The sequence below is a fragment of the Vidua chalybeata genome, chromosome 1, assembly GCF_026979565.1.
Source record: "Vidua chalybeata isolate OUT-0048 chromosome 1, bVidCha1 merged haplotype, whole genome shotgun sequence".
In the NCBI taxonomy this organism is placed as follows: Eukaryota; Metazoa; Chordata; class Aves; order Passeriformes; family Viduidae; genus Vidua; species Vidua chalybeata.
In genome coordinates, this window is record NC_071530.1 from 46,977,205 (window position 1) to 46,999,654 (window position 22,450).

Genomic DNA, 22,450 nt, shown 5'->3' on the forward strand with positions numbered 1-22,450 from the left:
GGTGGTAGTGTAAGAGAATCTTTCCAGAGATTTTTAAGTTAGAGAGCATGCGATAACTTCAGAATTAAGAACAAATGCAAATGTACCTTCTTGACTATGATGTAAGGAAAGCAACCAAAAACTTGACATAGCACTCTGCTACTCTTTCATGTACCATTTTCTTTTTCTCAGTTTTAATTAGGTTAATGATGTTAAAGAATACAGATAGTCTGCTGTTGAGATCACATTCTTAACTGTATAGACACTGCTACAAACACATCACTTTGGTCAATGTCAGTAATGCCACCATGATAACTTTATTACACTCTCAAATTAATCATATCCTCATCCTTAAGGAGGCACAATTTAGCCATTTGCACTCAAATATGCATATAAACATCCAAAAGAGTTACCATAACAGTTTTTATTAAAAAACCTAATGTACATGTTTTGCCCCAGCACAGCTATATTCTCCTTAAAAAGTACTGTATGTATTAAACATTTAAGGTTTATCCCATCACTGCCAATTGTCTTTGAAGAGCTGTCAAATACCTCAGACTTTAATCAATGTCAGTACAGTCTCAAGAAAAAGCTCTCAGCTTTTTAAATGAAGAAGCTTACTACGTTCTGACATGAAGACAACATGCCATTAACAAGTAACCCTTGTGTTACTGCATTGTCTCAGGAATTATGTAAATTCCAAACCCCATGTGAGAATTCATACCCTGCATCAAATACAAGATCTGTTATTCAAGTAACTAGAGAGCATTGGAAAGGTCTGTCAACATTCATACTTTTAACAGCTCTTTAAAGAGGTAATGGTGCAGATTACATACAAGCTCTTTGCCTCAGAGTAACACACATTTGAAATTAAAACAAAACATGGAAGACCAGTATCTTTACATTTTATTCTTCAGAAAAAGAAGAACCTTAAAGAAAGCATTTAGTAGTCCACTTGTGCTTAAAATATTCAATGCATGAGAAAGCCAAAAGAAAAAAAATACACGTTTTTGTACACCATGATCAAAAAGATAACATTATAAATTTTCAGAAATTGCACTGTATTTAGAACACTCTCTAGAATCTGCTCCACTTCTACGTATGGCTACTGAGGCTGCCTGACACAGTTCCTTTTCCACTTTAATTGCCAACCTGTGGAGGCCCTTCAGGGATCAGTGATGTGAAGAAGGTTGTGATAAAGGACCAAGCAGAAGCCATGAATCCAGGCTGCTGCTCTGTATTGCCATCTTCACCTGCATCTTCTCCGTTGTCTTCATCAATCCCATCATCCATAAGTCGTTCCTTTAAAAACAGAAATTGAAGCAATTCAACTGCTTCTTTTCAGAATTCTGACATAAGGTAACCAGCAGTACCTTCCTACATTAAGTGACTTCTCTCAGAACAACCTCCTGAAGTAACTAGCATGAAGAAAGTCTGTGATTGAAGTAGAGACAGTAAGTAATTCTCAGACTGGAAAAATACAGAATTTAAGCAGCAGGCACAACCTGAGGACAATGCTGAAAGCCTTCTAGTTAAGCCAACTCCATTCCACAAAAGCTGGCTTTGTGTCCAGGCACTACAGCATACTTTACAATATAATACATAGGAGTCTCAAAAGACATGTCTGCCCTTACTCACCATCTCTTCAAGATCAGGATTATTTGCATGTTGCCCATCACGGTTCACTTCTGCATTATTGGCTGCCTGTTGTTGGCCTCCCTCTTGCCTAAAGGGAAACCATCCAGCTTGGTGTCTACATAAGAAAGCGGAACAGTTGAAAACCTCTCTTTTGAAAAGAACAAAAAGATTTTTCTTCTACAGCTAACTATTGCAGCAAATTCTGTAAGTATTTTCAAATCAATGAGGTTACATCTATTTTTCTGTAATTCATCCTTCTAGACTGAATGGCTATTCTTCAATGTTTGCATTAAGGTCTTGCTGTTTGCAGCCCTCAGTTCCAGAAGACAAATAATGTACCACAATTGGGTGATTAAATATGTAAAATATGGGTCTCCGCCCCATTTTTAAGTACTGAAGTGTTTTCAAAGCAAATCTTAAATTTCTTAGTTTAAATTTAATTTTCTGTGAAAAAATAGCAATTTAAATTTCAGCTAATGCTTGAACCACATCACCAGTGTAAATAAAGTAAGTCTCTCCCATGTTTCCAAGCATCTATATTCTGATTTCAACTACCGTGGCCTGTATGAAAGAACAGTCCCAGTTAGGACTGAGACTACAATGTAAGAAAACTCTCAGTGACTGACATCAGTCCAAAATACCAAGCATTACTTCTGTATTCCGCTTCTATTTACATCAAGGTACCTTCATATGCAAAAGGAAGTGATGACAACAGTACTGGTATTTCTTAACTAAACACAGAATGTACTTAGGTTGTTATGATGTGCAGTTAAAAAAAATTTATGTCTCTGTAATTCTACCAGATCTAGGACACCACCATTTTATAGCACCACTACCTTAACTTTGCCTAAAAAAATTTACTGCACACATCCCATAAGTTATTTTGGAAATATATATGAGCTGTGCTCTGCAATTTCATATCCAAGCAGAAAGTTTAAGTTTATTCAAGTAAATGCTTGACCTATATGAGTTTCCCTCCCCTCACACCCCTGCTTTCTAAGTTTTCATCCCAAAATGCTACATTTCAACAATAGTGATCTATTAATATCACCAATATGCAAGAACATTGTGTTTCAGATATAAGAGGTATCCAACTCACTGTAAAAATATTTTGATAATTACTTCTTTCTTCACATCAGTTTCTCTACTTGTTTAAATTTATTTTTTTAACAGACACACCCTACTGTAAAGGAGCAGTGTGTGAATTTTTGCCTATGGATATTTTTTTATTTTAAATGGAATAAACATTAGCACCATACTTCACATCTCAGATCTGCAGCTATACTCAACTGTTGTACTCACAAATAAACCAGCAGCATGGCTCCCATTACCATGACAAACCGACTGAAAGAAGAATAGAAGTATACAATGCTCAGAAGAATTGCTGCTCTAGAGAACGTGTACATCCAGTCCAGCCAGTCCCGGTTGAAGTCCTCTTCATTCACTACTGGGCCACCCTGTGCATTCATCTGAACATTTTGGTTTACAGGCCTGTTTTCCTGGACGGCTACATTTGGCACTGCTGCAGGCTCATTTGCAGGAGCATGTTCTGAGTTTACAGCCTGGGCAACTGCAGATCTTGTTGACTCAGTGCTGGAAGTCACTTGGGCTGAAACAGCAGCTTGGCTAAAAATTTAAACATAAACCTGGTTTGTCAAAAAACATGCACCATAATTACTAAGCCTGTCTTCTTTGCTACAGTTCCAGATGTAATACATGTCAAAATAAACTGTATTTTCCCTTGAGTTTTATTTACTAAGACATTAATTTAATTCTAATCCAAGACTAGATTTCATAATCTGCTGGACAAAACTAAGTATAAAACAGAGCTAGACAAAATAAACACAGACATTTTGATCCTGAAAAAAAACATTTAATATATTCTTTTCACTAGTGTAGCTCAGTACTAAGGTAATGCAGACTTACTATTGCATGTAGTACTGACGTACATACATCTGTTGCCACCATATCATCTGTAAGGGACTGAATGCAGGATACACAGAAAATCCAGCAGGAACACCTTGGCCTGGAAACTGGTTGCCTATGTTGCTAGAAAACGATTTAAAGAAAAATATTCAGCTCTGAATTGTGACACTTAAAAAGCGTGCTATTATTAAAAAACAATTAAAGTAGCATTTCTCCTCTCATTTGTTCCCTTAAAATAACACACTGAAATAACAGTGACATCATCCAACCCATTCCAAAAAAAGCATTACATTTTCATAAAAGAAATGAATAAGCAAAGTTATTTCCATAGGAAGAATATTTGGTTCTGTACTTAGTATGTCACTAGCTGCATCTCTGGGACAAAACAATGCTGGAAATTTTTCAAGACTGTGCTAATTGCAGAAATTCTTTCATACAATTCCTTTTAAATTGAGAGATCATCCTTAAAGGTCTACAGGAGGTCAAAAGGGAAAACTTACTATCTTCTATAGCTTTCTTTTAGAAGCAATACCTGAAATATCACTGTGATCAGAGATGTGAAGAAATAACATAAGCAAAAACAACAAACTAATCTTTCAGATACAGCTTCTGAAGACTGCAATTAAGAACGCTGTAAAGGATTTACTTCCCCCCTTCAATATTTTGAGCATATGTGATTCTGATTCACATGCAAGAGAGATAAAAGTCCTGCACATTAAGTTTTATGTTTGGTTTTGTCTGCTATTAGACTTCTTATCCTCTCTTACCTCCTAGAGCATATAGCATGTTTTGGCAAGATTTCCAACTCTTTCCCAAAAGATTTTGATGTAGTGAACTGTAGTAAACCAGGACATCTTTCAGGACAGCATGAGAGTATAAAGCATGAAGAAAAGTTTATTCAGACTGCAGGTAGCAAAAGCTGAGACTGCTGTAATTGTACTGCAGACTACACCTGTTCCCTAAGTAAGGCACTCCCTGCAAAGATATCACCAAGAGATTTCATTAGTCTACCAGGCATTCAGATATACACGACATGCCCAGAAAGAAAGATGGGAGGAAGACATTAAAATCTTTTTTCCATGTTACACACGAGTAAGTATTTCACTGTAATTATCAACAAGAACCTGCCATGCAACTCCATGACCTGTGCTAAAACTTATGTTTGCATTTAGCTATAATCTGTTTTGACAGCAGTTTAGGGGGAAAAAAAAAGCAAAAGTGCTTTCCTGATACCAAACACAAACTAAGACACTCACAGGCATTATTCAAGGTTTATTTTAAATGCTGAAAGGGTTAACTAGCAGCCCTGCTGATGCTATTTATTTATGCATAATTAACATGTTGAAACAGCTATGCCATGAAACTACTGTTGGAAAACATTAATCATGATTTACAGTTGCAAGCTATAAGAATGTGTTTTTCTATCCCTGGAACTGGTAAACACTTGGACAGGTAAGCCTCCTCCAAAATTCACAAAACATTTGACCTCAAAATGTAAAGATTATTTAAATATTCTACATGAGTGTCATTAAGTACTGTGCTGAGACCAATCACTGAGCAGTGTCTCAATTTCAAGCAGGTAGAGCATCACATGAGGTTTTGAACAGGCAGGATCACTCACTTCTACCTCAGTCACCAAAATGCAATACTACTCAACTTGCCAGGGTGAGTTCTGAAGGAATTTGCCACTTCCTTTTCTCATCAGATACAGATTTTAGGGTTCTTCCTTGTAACTGCTATGTTGACCTCAAAAAAAGTTGAGAGGCCTTTATCTAACAGCTTGCCCTCACAGATACATCTTTTAGAAATATTACCGGATTTGAGCCTCGCCTTTCTTTCACTCTTTTGAAAGCTGCTTTCTTGATGTCTCAAAGCTTAATTAATAGGAGATTAAGCAGCCAGTCAAACAAGACAAACCACAGAAGTTCAGTTGTGTCATGTTTTCTTTCACATTCAAATATTGTGGTGGGTTTTAAATTTTTTTTTCCCCAACAGCTTTTCTAGAAGACGTGACTTTTTGAGAAGCAAGACTTGATTTTTCAAGACTTGGCTCTGTTAATTGAGCAAAAGTAGACTCGCTTACAACTGGCTTCTGGCTTAGAATGCCAACTAGTACGGCAGTATTTTGTTTGCTTATCAAAAATCAAATGTAGGCAGATGTTGTCAGTTATACAGCTATTACAGCTGCCATGATATTAAGTAAGCTTATGAAATTCAGAAACATCACTTCACACTGTAACAATGTATTTCAGTGAGAAGAACCTCCACAGAGGAAAAGGATCTTCTCAGCAAAGCAAGGCAGTTTGCTGTACAAGGAAAAAGTAAAGTAGCACAATACTTTCCTCCTCTTTTTCCAAAAGGAGGAGAAAGAGGTAGGAAGCAGAGTATTTCAAAAGAATGGCAGCAGTGTAAGAACAAAGAAGCAGACAGGATGTGTACAGGCATTCCAAGACTGGAGAACAAAGCAGAGCAGACAATAGAAGAACAGTTGGATAAGCCAGAAAACAGTTCAAATGGTAGAGGTAGCTTCAGAATATTCTGAAAAGACACATAGTGCTCCTCAGGATGGCTAAAAAGTACAAAACGACTTCTTTTTGTCTATGGAGGACAACCAAATGAACTAACCTGCACTGAATTTGAAGGTAAGGCTATCACAAAGATACTGCTCACTACTAGTGAAAAAACAAGAATTTTTATTCAGACTTAAAAGCTTGGGATATCAATTTCAGGTGGTATTTCAGCATCCTCCACCATGATATCTGCTACTTAGAAGAAAATACAGAGCCAAAGGTGACTGATGCAGCAATGTATTTATGTGCTAGAATATACTGCATGCTGTCAGTATGTTATTTTGTTGTTTGCTTTCAAACATTACTGTGTGCACAATACAAAAGCATTTCACTAGATGGGCCACCCACACTTGACAAATGATTTCACTGCCTTGATATCTCTTGTCTGTTTACTGCTTCCAAGCGCTCTCCAGTCTCAAATGCGAACCCTGTCAGGGCTGAGCCCATGTGTTCTGTTGGTACATGTGCAGCACAGGCCCTGATCCCAACAAAGTCCACAGGGGCAGACAATGCTGTGCTTGCTCCTCACAGCTAAAGACTCACCTGGTACATACATAAACTACTTGTCCAGTCCCACCTCAAAATTTGGATTTCTTAAAAACAGCATTTGCAAAAGCTTAAAAGCAACAGAAGGTTTTAATTTTTTCCACTGTAATACTTCAACAATCTGAACTAAACGCTGTTTTCCCAAAGTATGTTCAACTCTCACACTGCAGCTTTAAGCCAGGAGCTGAAGAAACATCAAAACTGTAATTTAATCATCTAACATCCACACTACTTATTTGTACAAATCAATCAAGTATTGCAAAATACCCAAGGAAACTGACCCTTACATAAATTATCAAACAGCTGGAGATCCTTCCCTATCAATAGTGCCTATATTTCATCATGCAGCTAGAATAAAAATTGTTTGGTCATGAAAATTAAAAGAAAAATCAACAAAGTAACACCAGTTTCAGCTATGAATCTTCCCTTTCCTAACAAGTCTTGATCTGCATATAAATTACATTAAAGCTAGATCCCATTGCCCCAAATTATGTTTAAGTGACAGCTAAAAAAAGAGAGGGCATTTCTTACTGCTGGAATAGAAGCAGCAGTGCCTAAAATCAAAAGCAGATGCATCTGAAAAGATTACTGAAGCATTAAAAAGGGTTCTTAAAGAAGCAAGCAGGCTCCAGCAGGCATTGGGCATAGATTATTTAAAGTTGAGCAGAGCCAATACCCAACAGTCTACAAAGATCTACTTCAAGTTCTGACAGCATTCCATTAAAATACTTTCAAAAAAAAAGGAAAAAGGCCTAGAATTATTTAGAGTTTGTTTATTTTGGCATTTCTGTTCAGATTAGGAATGCACTCCTGTAAACCTCCAGTCACTTGCTCTTACTACAGTTCTGTTTGCACCACAGAATGCTCTTGGAACACCATCTGGATTCCTTCTGGATTACACAAAATTGAAATATGTGATTTGGGTGCACTAATGCTAATGCACCACAAACGCAAGCAGGACCCTATTCCAGGTAATCAAGCTAGAAATAGTCCAAGTAGGACTGAAACCACTAAAATATGTACAGTCATGTCAGGTTCTCAGCACTTCTTTCAGCCTGCAAATCCACTCCTCTCAATCCACATTACATGCTAGACATAGCAAGTCATAGACTTGGTATTTTTAATATAAGTTATTCCTTCCAAGACAGCAATGTCTCCCAAACTGACACAAATTAATTCAGCCCAAAGACTAAATGGTTCTGCTGCCTTTTTGAAGTCCACAGCCTATTCAGTTCACCACATGTAACAAACTCACTCAGAATGTCTACGTGAAAAGCTAATTAGAAAAATGTTAAAACATCTTAGAGATTAGTCATTCACACAGCACATAATAAATTGCTTCTGGAATTAATTCACATTATACCAACAGCAGTCTTGACAGTCAACCTGGTGTCACCTAGCTTTGTCAGAAAGGTAAGTATGACCACATCTATGAAGATGCATTCAATCAGAATAATGTAAGTCTCCACCCACTCTTGCCAGCAGATAGTACATTTCAGATGATAAAAAAAAATTAACAAATTCAAGATGAAAACTAGCAAGAACAGTAAAGACTCAGTTAACTCTAATGAGAGCATGTAAATTAAACCAAAACTTTTTCAAGTTTCAACAGCTCTTGGCATCTGTTTTCTTTCCAGCAACTGAAACAATGTTACTGTTAGCACATTCATATTTTAGGGGATTTTGTTTCAACATTCTCCAAAGTAGGTTTCTAGAATCTATACAGTACTGGGAGAACACCTTGTCAGAAAGGAAACTTCAAAGTGCTCCCTGAAGAAATGACAGCTATCATCTCAGAACACACCATCCTCCTGTTTTCCCCTTGGAAGAAGCTACTAGTACTGCTACTAACAACAAAAACATGTTTAAGCAGCTGCTAAGGTCACATGGCTTAAAATTTCTAAAGCTGCTTCTTAAGCACAAAAAGAAAAGACAGAATTTTAATAGTTATGTAATAACTGACCTGATCTAGATCTGGTTACCTTTCACTGGTATGTATGAAAATCCTTAAACATTCTGTTGTAGATACACAAGTACCCAAAACACCTGCATATCATTTCTACAGTTGAATCAAATACGGAGAAATGAACAATTACATCTCTTAGGTGTAAAAAAACTAGAAACCATCGTATTCTGCTAACAATTTAGTGTTGACTGCTAAAATAAAGGACAGAAAGGACAACCAGAAGTAATAATTCTATCAGTTACATTACTAACTACATCTACAAGACATATTAAAGCTGCACTTGTTCAAGAAAATTGAGGGCAGGAAGCATAAAGAAAAATATTAAAAAATTAGCCTGAAGGGGAACACCAAGAGCGCTTCCTCTTTGACTGACTCCTGGCTAAAAACACTAATTTTCATATGAAAACTTTTCTAATGTGACTTATGCTTCAAGGTGAACTAGCCAGATGGTTTTCCAGACTGAAAGAAACTTAATTGCAACTGAACATTTAAAGCACTGTAAAGAATATCAGACACTGGGGATTGCTTCAGTCTCACTTACCCTTGCATTAAATAAGGGAACTGGTGGCTTGACATGGGATTGCTGTGTGCTTGTGGAAGATTACGATGCCTCACTCCATCTGCACTAGTGTTCAAAGATGTAGAAGAAGCTTCTTGGTTTGTGGGTGAGGCAGCAGTTGATCCAGAACGGTCTAAATTCTTAAAAATAAATAAAATCAAGGTTGTGGATCTTTTGCCACAGTTACAAGATTTACTACTGTGTCTTAAAAAAACTACTTGCTTTAATGTTTTGTCACAAGTTTTATTAAGAGTGTAAATATTGGGTAAGTCTTCTGTGGTTTTATTGGTTCTGGCAAGCCTTAGTAAAAACAGAAATTCAAAATTGCACTCAGGTGCAAGAGGGAAAAAAAAAGAAAGTATTTTTCAGAAAGACTCAACACTTGATAGTTTCCAGAGAAAACCACAAGTCACTGGGAATCATAGTTTCAAAAAGCTGAAGCAAACTAAAATCTAATTGAAAGAATATTTAGCAGGAACGAAAATTCTAGTGGCTATTGTTAACAGAAGTAATTACAACTTCAGGATATGACTGTTTTCAGAGACAGTGGCTTAAAATACCATTCCTCTAGCCTTATCTTTAGTTACCCCTTCTACTCTTCACCCTCTTCATTGTGCCAGCTGCCCAATCCAAATTGTTGCGCTTACACTGGAAGGGGGCTATCAAGGGGAATAGGGAAACAGCTAGAAATACTTAGGCTCCAAGGAACACAGCTGAAACTAGTGTCAGACCTCTGATACCTACCTGGCTTCTAAACCATCACCATAACAAGATTACAATGGGGCCATTGAGATGCATTATTTCAGTTTTAATAAATCCCCAAATCCTGTTGCTAAGAATTACTATAATATTTACTTAGTAAAAAATCCTCTTTAACTATGACAACTCAGGAAGTGAGGAGGTGCAATTACTTAAGACATCCATATCCCATCTGCCCTACAAAGAACACAAGTAAAATTTACTGTTAGACAGTGGGGGTGGGGAGGAATAAAAACAAAAAACAAACAGAAGGCTTTGGGTTTAGGCTGTTTTCTCCAAAGTATTAGGGACTTAGCACTTTGCATACTGCCTGCTTTAAGAAGCCATCAATACAGTCATTCAAATACAACATTGACGACTAATGTACACAGCAATAAAACACTTGCAAGCTGGCTGCCTGTGTCCTGCCTGTAGACAGAAATATAAATAAAGCCTTTGAAAAGATGTTGCAGCCACAGTACCCTCTCTACCACTGTCTGAACTGCTTGTGTTTCTGATTGTCACATAGCAGCCTGACACAGGCCCTACCAACAGCAGAATGAAGACAGACAGCTTCAAAGGCTATTTCCCACATGCTGACAATCCATACATCTCAGATGAAATGTACCTACACTGGTATTGGATACATCCCTTTCAGACTAACCTTCAAGGGTTGCTTAGTGATATTGCCAATTCTGGAAAAAAAAAAAGAACTACCAAGTTTTCAACAGAAATCATAACTGCTTTTAAAACACAATACCATCAAAGATCATCATCATTTTCATAGGGTGTGAGGAGGGGAAGGCTCAAAACACCATAAATAGACATGTTCTGTAAACAATTGAACTAATAAAAATGTTAAGAACACTTCCTACTTTTGACTGTCTTACAAACGCTATGACTAGCTCCATGTTCATACATAAATACTGGCCAATTTCTATCAAATAGAAAAAAAATTGGCCAAGTTCCACCTGTATCTCATGACAACAGCCAATACTTTGACTGGTCTCTCAAATTTTCACAAAACAAATCTCAATTTAGTTTTCCTAAAATTCTGAATACACTGCAATTTCTGCCAAAGATACAGGGATATGGAGAGAAAGGAAAGTGTACTTGTCAATACAGTGTTAAAAAGAAAGAATAGCTTAGGAAAAGTAGTGCTTTATAATCTAATAAAAATAACTATTACAATTTGAAAAAGGTCATATTTGTTTAAATAAAATTACATCCTTAAATAATAAAATCTAATTGTACAAATTCATATGGCATGCTCTATTTTCAACACACCATTTTACAGACCAATATAAAAAGTTAAAAGATAAATTAACGGCAAGTTCCCTTAGCATAACAGGAATTTACGTCCTGTGTATGAAAAAACTCACTGAGCTACTGCTGGAGGTGGACGTTCCGTGACCTTCTCTACTGGTGCTGGGTTTTGGAGAACTTGGGGGTGTCCGAGATGTACATACCAGGTGAACCATATGATATTCATCTTGCTAAAAATTAAAGAAATTGAAGAGCTAAAGCAACAATATTGGAGAAACTTACAAGTAAAAAAAAAGTCCTTAAAAATTCAAAGTTGCAAGCACTAAAGAAACATTATACAAAAAAGACCATAAAGCAACACTTGAGACCAGCACAAGAGAATCCTACTGTTTCACAACAAACGTCTTCTTAGAAGCTGTCCACAATAACATATGGAACATTGACTTTATCCCAGTTTTCCCTAAAACTGTAGTACAGCAGAACCAATGGCAGGGCTTCAGGAGAAGCATGAAGAAGCATATCACAAGCTTTAAGTTTTATTTTGGAAAAATCTCACGCCTTTTACAGGGCTCAGTTTACCTGAAGTTAAGAATGCTTACATTTGCACTGAAATCTATGAAGAAGGTTATTGAATAGAGACATCAGGGTACATGAAAAATGTAAACACTGGAATTCCACAAGCAGACCAAGACAGGAACAATGTGCCAGCCATTGCATTCACCATTGCATGTTAGGCTTGAGCTAAGCTTGACATGCAACTGAAGGGCACCTGCAGATATTCCATGCTAAGGGAATGCTATTCAAAGTGTTAGGTGGGGCTTAAGTATGCCTAAATGTGCTAGGTGGGGCTTGACTATCCCTAAATATTTGAAAGTGAGGAAGCAAATGCATGCCACCACTTGAAGCCATGTAGCAAGGCCATGCCAATTCTGCAGGAGCATGCTCAACCCCAGTCTGGAGGCCATAACTTCAGTCTGAAGCTATTTCACTGTATAAAACACCCCCTTCCATGGCCATAGCAACACAACAGCCATGGCTGTGTATTTAAATTGCACACTGCAGCTTCCTCAGTAATTAAATTTTAAACAAGAGGAGCAAAAAAACACCCCTCTATCCTCTTCTGAAATCAGCATGGTGCAGGCAAGCTGCCATTTTTAATGAGATGACATTCAGAAAATCTGCATTTGGAGGGTTTTTTTAAAACTATATATAAATGTGCTATAACAGCCATTTACCCATTTTTATGGTTTTGATCTTTAGGAATAGAGAAAACTAAGAAAATGCTTTTATACATCACTGTGCATTACTGCTAGCACAGGCAATGCACACTCAGTCATTTGAACTCCTCCCCATGTACTGGCCTCTAACCCCAAGCACAAGCCTCACTGCTACATTAAGTGTAATTTCTTACCAGTCAGTGATAGCAAGGATCAGAAAGCACTGCACACAGGTGATCAGCACTTTGACCATGTCAAAAGCCTTGAACCTAACTAATCACCTTTTTCCTAGATAAGAATTTATGCCCCAGGGAAAGGCAAGGGAAGGTAGGCATACCACTGGTTAGCCTGCAGCATACACCTTTATTAAACGTGGCAGTTTATTGTAACATACTTCTATTCATATGTAATGTGTTGGACACCACTGTGCTAGAAGAGTGCCACAACTTTCAGCCTTGAAGCATTTTGTATCGGTGAAATGACACTGGTTAGTATCAAGGAGCAAGTATCACAATGATAGACTGAGCGATTTAGTAAGTCCTCAGATAATATTAGGAGTTTATAGATAATCCAGTAGGAATATTTTGGCAGAGAAGGAGAATGAACTTAAACTTAATCATATTTTTCCAAAAGCTCTCAAAAGCACAAAAACTCCTCCTCTTCCAACACAAATTTCTAACTTTATGCTAAAGACTGGTGTGTTTCCAAATCCGCCAAATTTCTTTAACTACACCCAAGGTCTGTAACTGCCATTATGGCATTAAAGCATTATGCCAATGCTTTAAAGTCAAGCACAGCCCCTGTATGGTGAAGTAAGACTTTAGTTACAAAGTTTCTCCTCCAGCATATAAAAAAGTTTTTCTGGCTTGTTTTCTAAAGCCAGCATGCCGCAAGTAGGCCAAGTCAATTTAAGGAATTCAGATTTAATTTTGTCCTTAGCAAGCAAAACTAAGCTTTGAGATAAACTCCATAAGCATTTCCTTGAACATATAAACAGTACAGGGCATACACTGGTTTGCAATAGCCCAGCTTCAGTTTTCTAGTAAACCTATACATAGTAAACTGCAAACATTTTCTTTGGTAAGAAATTTAGTCCCATTTAATAAAATCTATTTCAGAATAAAGATTATAAAGTGTTAGTCTGCTGAAGCAATACTCAAGACCCCTCTGTATCTGTTTCTCCATCTTAATATGGAAATTCAGGTGACCATTTTCACTAAAGCACCACCCGTGTTTGGAGACTTTCCTCCACAGGAAGTTTTAAAATGTGACCCTCACACTCTTGCAGCCTGTATATTAATTTTTGCCTCAATACAGTACAAAAAAAGTATCCTTACCAACAGCCAGTTACTGTATTATAGATAGAGTTCATCTATTTCATAGGATTAAAAACTGTGCAAGGACCGAATGTATTTCCCCAGTAACAGCTATTGGTTCATCCTGAGCTGTTTACAAAGAATTTAGACAACTCAACATAATGCACCATGTTTCCTGCCACCACCAAAATTGAAACAAAAGTTCTTTATAATCTAACCTAAATGTCTTGTTCTACACATTTTTAAGAACTTTGCTAACTCAATGAAGTCCTTATTACTTGGTATCAATCTAAGCTATTTGAGCCAGTTTGAAAACCAACTGCATGTATTCCAACACTTCTGCATGAGATGACACACATATTCAGAATTGGGATCTAGATGTTGACTGAAGAATCCAAAATCAGACTAATAGAATTATTTGTTCCAATAGGAATCAACAGAATTTTTTAAAAAGTATGAAATCAAAAGAGCAAAAACTAACAAAGTTTCAAACATCATCAGGAATGGTTAACAGCTGCCAAATCAAAACCAAGACAACAAACAGCTTTCCCAGGAAATTATTCAGGAATTGAGAATTCTTGGTTCTCCATAATTAATATATTAGTCTTTACCTGGTTACACAAGTGCTTACACTTTTGACTTAAGTTCTGGATTTGAACCTCTGAGAATTTAAATTATGTCTCAAATCAACACAAACATGTTGTATTATTCCATTTATGCGACAGTGGTAACTGTCCAAACAAGACAAGGCCAGGCTGGAGCTCTAAGCAACCTGGTCTAGTGGAAGGTGCCCCTGCCCAAAGCAGGAGGGTTGTAACTAGAAGATCTGTAAGGTCCCTTCCAACACAAATCATTCCATGATTCTGTGATACACAACATATCACTTGCTTGGACTTAGCATAGCCTACTTGCTCTCTCACCATTTGGAAACATGCCTCCTCAATCCACAAGTATCATAATCCCACACACAAGGCATACTTGAAAATACATGTTCCGGAACATATCAACATTATATGGTTACATCTCTCAATATAACAATGAAAATTTTAAGTTAAATAACAAATATAAACTCCTATTTCCCAAAAATTTTGATCAAATATTTTATGGTGTTGATGTAAAGCTTACTTTTCTGAGAACATCTTTCAGCTGCAGATGATCAGGAAGCAGTCTGCCAGAATACACCAGTCTCTGATCCTTTGTAGACTAGGAGATGGGGACAAAGAAAGTAATTTAGCTTTTCTCCTGCTGCACAGGTATATAGGTGGAGATAAAAGGAATTTTCTCATCTGCAAATGCTAAGTCCAATCACCAACAGACATACTTAAGAACATTTCAGAGGCTTCACAAGTCCAACTCACAAATTACTTCTGAAAAAGAATTATCCTATTAAGCACTCAGCAAGAGTGCCATAACAAGCCACAAGGGTAAATGCTTTTCAAGAAAACTTCTGAGTACATATTCAATAATTCCTGTCTTTTAGTGATTTGTTCTTTACCCTGCTCCTGGTCCCATACACCTTCTGAAAATATAGATGGACAAGTGGCTGGGGCAAAGAAGGTTAGCAGAACAATGGAATGCCAATTAAAATACATAGAGGAGCACAAATTGCAGTCTTTTTCAACAAAGGACTTCTGTTATTAGTCCTTTCCCCCACCTTCAAACGCCCTGCAGAAAAAAAAAACAACCCAAAAAACTGAAACCAACATCATTACAAAAAACAAGGAGGACATCATTAAAAAGCAAGAAGCAGCAAAAGCATTTTTTAAGGTAGCCTTCCAACTTGGCTATTTTTTTTTTCCTATTTTTACAGTTTCCAAGTTTAAAATAATCTAAATTTGTAAACAAAGATTTTTTTTTTAACAAATTATATACTGTTCATATTTTAGTAACTTTTTATCCACACAATAGAAGTAACAGAATTATTTTAAAGGAAACTATTTTACATCCCTATCTGGAAGCAAGATGTCCAGTATGCTAAATCAAGGAGTTTAATCAGTCAAACAAAATAAAGAAAAACAAACAAATGCTTAAACAAAGAAACCTAGCCTAACAGCAATGGAACAGACACGCATTATCAGCATGAACTATTTGAAGAATTTCCCCATCATGCAAACACCAAGCCTTACACCTCTCCTCTTCCTATCCCAGCCTTCTACTGCCCACTCTACAGTCTTGCTCATGCTAACACTAAGACAAATAGCTGAGCCCCAGATCTCTGTGATTAGGCAACACTTTCACAAAAGTTTTGACTTTTTTCTTTCAATAGCCTTCTACAGATCCCAAATAATTTAGCAGAATACAGAAATGTTACAAAACTGTTTGGGTTTTTTTTAACCTGGAAAAAAATGGTCATATCATTAGAACAAACTAGAGATACTCAAAGCAAATAATGCTAATAAGTACTCAGGAAATCTGAATCCTTAACTTTTTTCCCAAACCATACTAGCCATTCATGATTAAATACATGTTTTTTTTTAAAAAATAACCTGCCACATACTGCACAGAACTGTTTATCACTTCTATTTAAGAGTAATTTTCTCTACTCTTCTGCACTTTTCTGATTTTTTAATTAGTGGCCTTGGACAGTATTTTTGTCTCCCAACATGGGGAACTAGTTATTTGCAGCTCAAATGGATAAAATACTGCAATACATTCAACAATGCTGTACTATTTCTATTTACATTTAAAACAACAAAAAATGCCTGACTCATGTCAGTAACTTCTTTTGAGCTATACTATTTCGTTGCTCCCTTCAAGCTGGAACAGGCTACCAGCAGAATGCAAGCTTGCATTCAAGTGTTTGGGAAAGGACTGAAAAATCAGAATTTAAGCATCAAGATTAAAGAAAACTTTAACTTCCTGTAAATTGGAAACTTTTTGCTTTAGACTGACCAGTGCAATCAGATGAAAAATTTTAAAAATCCTTGCTTCTGGGTCCTGAGACAGATTATCTGGAGATTAATAAGAATAGATAAGCACTTAAAAGAAGGAAAGCCCAACAGCAAAAACCCCTCAAACTCCAAATCTTTAAATCACCATCCAGCATAGCACTAGAGTGTTGTTTTGCCTGCCGCACTCCTAATGGAGCTTTCTACATAGTTACTTTCAATTGTTCTCTTCAGTACCTCATGAACCAGTCCTTCTTCCATCCCCTCTACTTAAACAATCTTCTCAAACAAGATACAAGTAATTTTTAAATATGACTATTTTAAAGAGGTGAAACTGGCAAAATTAGAACAGCCCCTCAAAGCTGACTACACGGCCTTCAGTAATGCATTTCAACTTCCTACAAAACCACAAAAGAAAAGGTTAAACACATGTTGAGTACTTTAATAGGGAAGATGAGGCCTTAAACCCTATGCTCCTCCCTTCATAAATTAAATACCTACCTGAGAACTAAAGGATTATCACTTGCAATTCTCAGGTTGAAAGCCTGCAATTCTGAAATGGACGTTTATTTTTTTTAATGCAGATGGAAGAAGAGGTAATAAATGTGGAAACACAGTAGCTCACATATATGCCAAAGTAAATGGAAAAGGCACTCAACTCATCCTCTGCCAGAGGAAATTTCACTACCACACCTCCTGCTTCAAGAACAGGATGCTCACTGCTAGCTGAAACACTGAACTGTGATGGAAAAACACCTCAAACCACATAATTAGAGAAGCCCCATTTTCAGAAGAAAGCACATGGCATAAGAAAAAAAAAATATTCTAGAACCTAGAGTGAGATGGGAGACAGTTTGCAGATCAAAATCCAAAATGTATGTATTCAAAACTAAGAACACCAGAGCTACTGGTTTGGAATTTTTTCCTCCATTTTTCATGCAAGACTTCTTTTGCAATGCTTAGTCCAAACTAGCTATGCCCAGCACATTACCAAACACCAAACCTAAGTCAGTGTAGCACTATTCTGTAGGAACACAGGCAATCTCTGACCTATACAGTTGCAGCTACCAGACAGGTATTATTTTAGTTCACCAAGCCTCACTCCCATTCTTCCATAGCTAATAAAAATCCAGACAACCACATCTAGTTAGAACTGCAGGCAAATGCTAGATGACAAGTACTGTGGGAAATGAGAAACAGCAGTTTTAAATTACTCTTTATGGGTGTAATCAATGCAGCAGCTAATGCACTGAAGGTAGGATCTGCCAGACTGAGACACCCAGGCTGTTTTTACAACAGCCTTGTGTTATTCCACATAAGTATTCCATTTAGGGACATTGTAACTACAGTACTCTAGCTGTGAAACTGGTTCAGACAGGAAGCAAAAGTATTGACAAATGTGAATCTTAGCAAAGACTCACAAACTAATTTAACACTCTTCTGAACCTATTTAGCTTATTCAAGTACTTACTTTGCAAAGTATATCAACTTTAATAACAACTAAACCAATCTAAATCTGCCTGTATTTGAAATTTGTATGTATTTAGGCAATTAATTTACACAAAATAATCTGGAAAAATCCCAAACAACATTGCCTCAAGACCTAACTTCTCATTTGCCTATTCTAACCACCTCACTTTCTAAAAACATAAATTGTAAATTTAATTAGGACACTTACAGTTATCATAATTTACTGATTAATTTGCAGATGCACATACAGGAATGAGGTTCAAGTCACACAGAAAACTTGCAATACTATGTATAGCAATGAAAGCAACTGATTTCTATTTTACACTCTTGACTTCAAGAACACTGCAAGGCCTGTAGTCTCTGCGTTCTGGTGTATTCCCACCACCTTAAAACAGCATTGTAATAGAAATTATTTCCAGGACCTATCATATTGAGGGAACACAGAAATCAAGCTTTTAACACTGATCTAGTTTAAAAGGGAAAAAAAAAAAAAAAGGGAGGGGAGCTCCTAAAAGCAAAAGGACTTACATTTGAAAAATGCAGTAGCACTCAAAATATATCAAGACAAAAATCTACTTTTTAATTTTACTATACATAGGAGCCATCCTATTTAACACCCTTCTCCTCTCCCATGTTACTACTTTAATTTGAAAGGTCCTGTGAAATAAAAATACTGTGTTTAGTTATTGGTTTAATTGCAAGTGCAGTAAATCCAAATTAAATTGGAATTACTGAGACAGTAATTAAAGAAACTCCCCATTCTTTAACCCAGAACAAACTTGAGTATGCTGAACTGGTCATGCAATACTGAGAGGTATGTTGAGGAATCTATTTTCAACAGAAGAAAGATGTTTCAGGAAACTGAAATTTAACACTATAGTACTGTTTAAAGCCTACAGTGCAACACGAAAACCTCTTGTTCATTAAGGTTCTTTCCATTCAAGAGCTCAATTTAGCAGGATCACTCATAGGACAAGTAAGAAAACTATGTTTAAACACAAACACTCCCTGGAGGAAATTCTAGTGAGGACAAAGTAGCAATCAGCTGGAGTGGTATTTTTGTCTTCCATAGAAGATAGGCTCTTTCAGCAGAGAATTACCCACAGCAGTAACTATATTCACAAACTCTCACAACTGTTTAACAGATGTCAATGTACCAGTGACACCAGTCACTACCAGCCCAAGTTGCTGGCTGCTTTTCTTCTTCTTTCTCCAAAAGGCAGAACCCTTTTTGAGACAAAGCAACCATTTTATTTTCCTATGTCAAAAAATCAACAATGACAGTAATTCTTCTACTGAACTAGGTGAAAAATAATTTAAAATATAAATGCCACCTTCTTCTGATATTTTCTAAAGCCTGGTTGTAGGCCCCACATACTGCTGCAGTTCTCATACAGTTCTCTGGAACAAATTTTTAAATATACTGTTCTGCATGACTGCCGTTCTACACATATACAGTATTATCATCTATTGCCTATGCTTTTTCATAGCCCCTTTTAATTGCCACATTTACAATTTAAGAGTAATTCCAAAATAAACCGTATTCCCCTCAGAAACACAAAAAGCTGTAGGTATTAAGTTTCAAAATACAGTCACAGCTGTCATACAAGTTTTTATAACACCTGACAGCAGAATTTTCAGCACAATCTCAAGAAAAATGGCTTTTCAAATAGGAAATAATTTCGGAGGTTGTTCAACTACATAATTTCAAGTAATTTTATGAATAAACATCTATCTGCTCCACATCCCAATGAACTCCCTAGATCGTGTTAACCTTAAGTATATTGCTTGTACTTTAGAACAGACAGAACTCTTAGCCAGTGCTCTTAGATTTACAAAAATCAGTCTCAAATTCAGTTAACTGAGATACCTAAATCTCAGTTCCCAAAAAAAAAAAAAGATAAGTGAAGCATTAGTAAGCATCTTTAGCGATATCGCCTTTCTGGATGCTACACTGCGATCTTCTCACACGATGTAAAAGAGCAGCTTCATATTTGTTACACTGCCAACTTTCCTGGAAGCAGAGGGCCGGCCATCGCCTTTACGCAGGTCACACTCTTCAGCAGCAGGGCTCTTGTTTGTTTATTTAACAAGCCTTAGGGGACTTGTCCCCACGTCCATCAAGGCGAGGGAAAAGGGCTGGCCAACAACTCACCGGCTTACTGGGGTACACCTTGGAGAGGTGGGACTTCAGCTTGCCCACAGTCCACTCCAGAAAGCAGCTGATGGTCTGGTCGGTGTATTTCTGGTTGGGGGCCTTGATGATGAGGGTCACCGGGTGCTCCACCACGCTCTGGTCCATGCTGCCCGCGGGGCCCGGCCGGCCCTGCCCCGCTCTCCCCCTCCTGGGGACACGACGCCGCTCCAACCTTTGGGGGGCGTCCAAAGGCCTCCGGGCGGTTTCAGCGGCCGGGGGCGAACTTCCCGGGGGAGCTGGGGGAGCCCATCCCCGTGCTGGCACTCCGAGAACCGCAGCCACAGGAGATCACAACCTCATCCACCACGCCCGAAGAAGAAGAAACAACGCGGCACCCGGAACACACCCGTCCGGGCCGAACCCCTGCACCCGCGGCACCGCCTCGGCCTGCGGCCGCTGCCGCCGCGTAAAATGGAGGCCGGAAGCGGCGCCGCCGCTGCCCCCGCCCCGCGCCGCTCCCGCCGAGCGGCGCCCGGGGGCGCGCGCGGGCCGCAATGGCGGGTGGGGGCTGTGGCCGTGGGCCGCGCTACGGGGTGTGGGTGTCACCGGCTGCTCAGGTCGCTGTGCTCATTCACAAGAAGGTCTCGGCCACTGGAAAGCTTAAATGCTTCTCAGCATGGGAATTAAAGCTTTGCTGCTTGTGTGTCTTGTCTCCGTCGCCGTTGCGTGGGAATGCCGCAGTGTAGTTATCCCAAATGTTCCTGTGAGGTCAGGAAATGCTATTTTATAACCAGATTGGAGGCCACTGAATCACAAAGAATCACCAAATCACAGAATAGTTTGGGTTGAAAATGATCTTAAAGATCATTCTTGTTCCTTGCCAAGGGCAGAGACATCTTGCAGTAGGGCCAGGTTGCTCAGAGCCCCATCCAGCCTGGCCTTGAGCAGTACCCAGGATGTGGCATCCACACTTTCGTGGGCAACTTGTGCCAGTGCCTCACCACCTTCACAGTAAAAAATTTCCTCCTCGTGTATTTAATCTAAACCTACTTTCTTTTTGTTTGAATCCATTCCCCCTTGTCCTGTCACTACATGCTCTTGTAAATAGTCCCTCTCCATCTTTCTTGTAGGCTCCCTTCAGATACTGGAAGGCTGCAACTAGGTGACCCTAGATTGAGCTGTCTCTTCTTCGTGCTGGACCAACCCCATTATCAGCTATTTTTTTCGAGGAGAGCTGCTCCATCCCTCTAATTGTCTTGGTGGCCTCCTCTGACTCCCTCCAACAGGTCCAAGTCCTTCCTGTGCTGGGACCCCAGAGCTGGATGCAGCACTGCAGGTGGGGTCTCACCAGAGCAGAGCAGAGGAACAGAATCCCTTCCCTTGCCCTGGCTTTGGGTGCAGCCCAGGACACGTTTTGCTTTCTGGGCTGCAGATGCACATTGCTGGGTCCTGTCCAGCCTCTCATCCATGAGCTCCCCAAAGTCTTTCTCCCCAGGGCTGTTCTCTATCAGTTCATCCCCCAGCTTGTGCTGATACCGAGGGTTGCCCCAACCCACGTGCAGCGCCTTGCACTTGGTCTTATTAAATCTTACGAGATTCCTGTGGGCCCACTTCTTAAGCTTGTCCAAGTCCCTCTGGATGGCATCTCGGCATCACTCAGCTTGGTGTCATCTGCACATTTGCTGAGAGTGCACTCAGTCCCTTTATTCATATAATTAATGGAGATATTAAATAACACTTGTCTCAATATGGACCCCAAATGTTGCTCAAGAATTCTGTCTAAAACCGTAAAAAAAGCTTCTGAATTTCCAGGTTAGCACTGCAAACTTTTAATCGTCAATGTGGTTGTTGGGAAGAAAATACCTTAAAGGATAACCTTCAAAGTGAATGGATAAAATGACAATGAATAAGGGAAAAGTTCAGTTCATGATACTTCCACTGAATCTTTACAATAAAAGTTGGCCTCACTCGACAGAAATTTAAAAATGCTTATAAAACCCCAGTTTGTCTCTTGAACAAACAAACAATGTTTCCTTCTATTCCCTTCTGTCATCAAACACTGTATGTAGCTACAGAAGGCTCAAGGGTTTCAGACAGGTTTGATTTTTCCAGTTGATAGTGTCCCTTTAATGCCAAAGATTCAGACCTTTAATTAAGCTGGAGAGAAGCATGAAGAAGTTTGCTAATGAAGAGAGGACCATAAGGAACTCCAGCTTCTGAAGGGAAAGATAAAA

The 22,450-nt window shown here is 38.4% G+C and overlaps 1 protein-coding gene across 3 annotated transcripts; it reads right to left on the bottom strand.

Moving 5' to 3' along the window:
* Nucleotides 1–273: 273 nt before the first annotated feature.
* HERPUD2 (HERPUD family member 2) lies at nucleotides 274–20,700 on the bottom strand. 3 transcript variants are annotated; one of them, XM_053958796.1, is made up of 8 exons: nucleotides 20,235–20,700; nucleotides 14,847–14,924; nucleotides 11,305–11,418; nucleotides 9,167–9,324; nucleotides 3,544–3,666; nucleotides 2,920–3,243; nucleotides 1,618–1,705; nucleotides 274–1,281 (listed from the first exon to the last, which is right to left on the bottom strand). In XM_053958796.1, the coding sequence occupies exons 1-8, from the start codon at nucleotides 20,379–20,381 to the stop codon at nucleotides 1,120–1,122; spliced, it is 1,194 nt and encodes a 397-aa protein (XP_053814771.1). In that variant the 5' UTR covers nucleotides 20,382–20,700; the 3' UTR covers nucleotides 274–1,119. The 3 variants fall into 3 exon arrangements, with proteins under 3 accessions (XP_053814771.1, XP_053814761.1, XP_053814780.1); XM_053958786.1 differs by having other exon boundaries at nucleotides 1,618–1,732; XM_053958805.1 differs by lacking the exon at nucleotides 14,847–14,924 and having other exon boundaries at nucleotides 1,618–1,732.
* Between the last annotated feature and the right edge of the window lie 1,750 nt (nucleotides 20,701–22,450).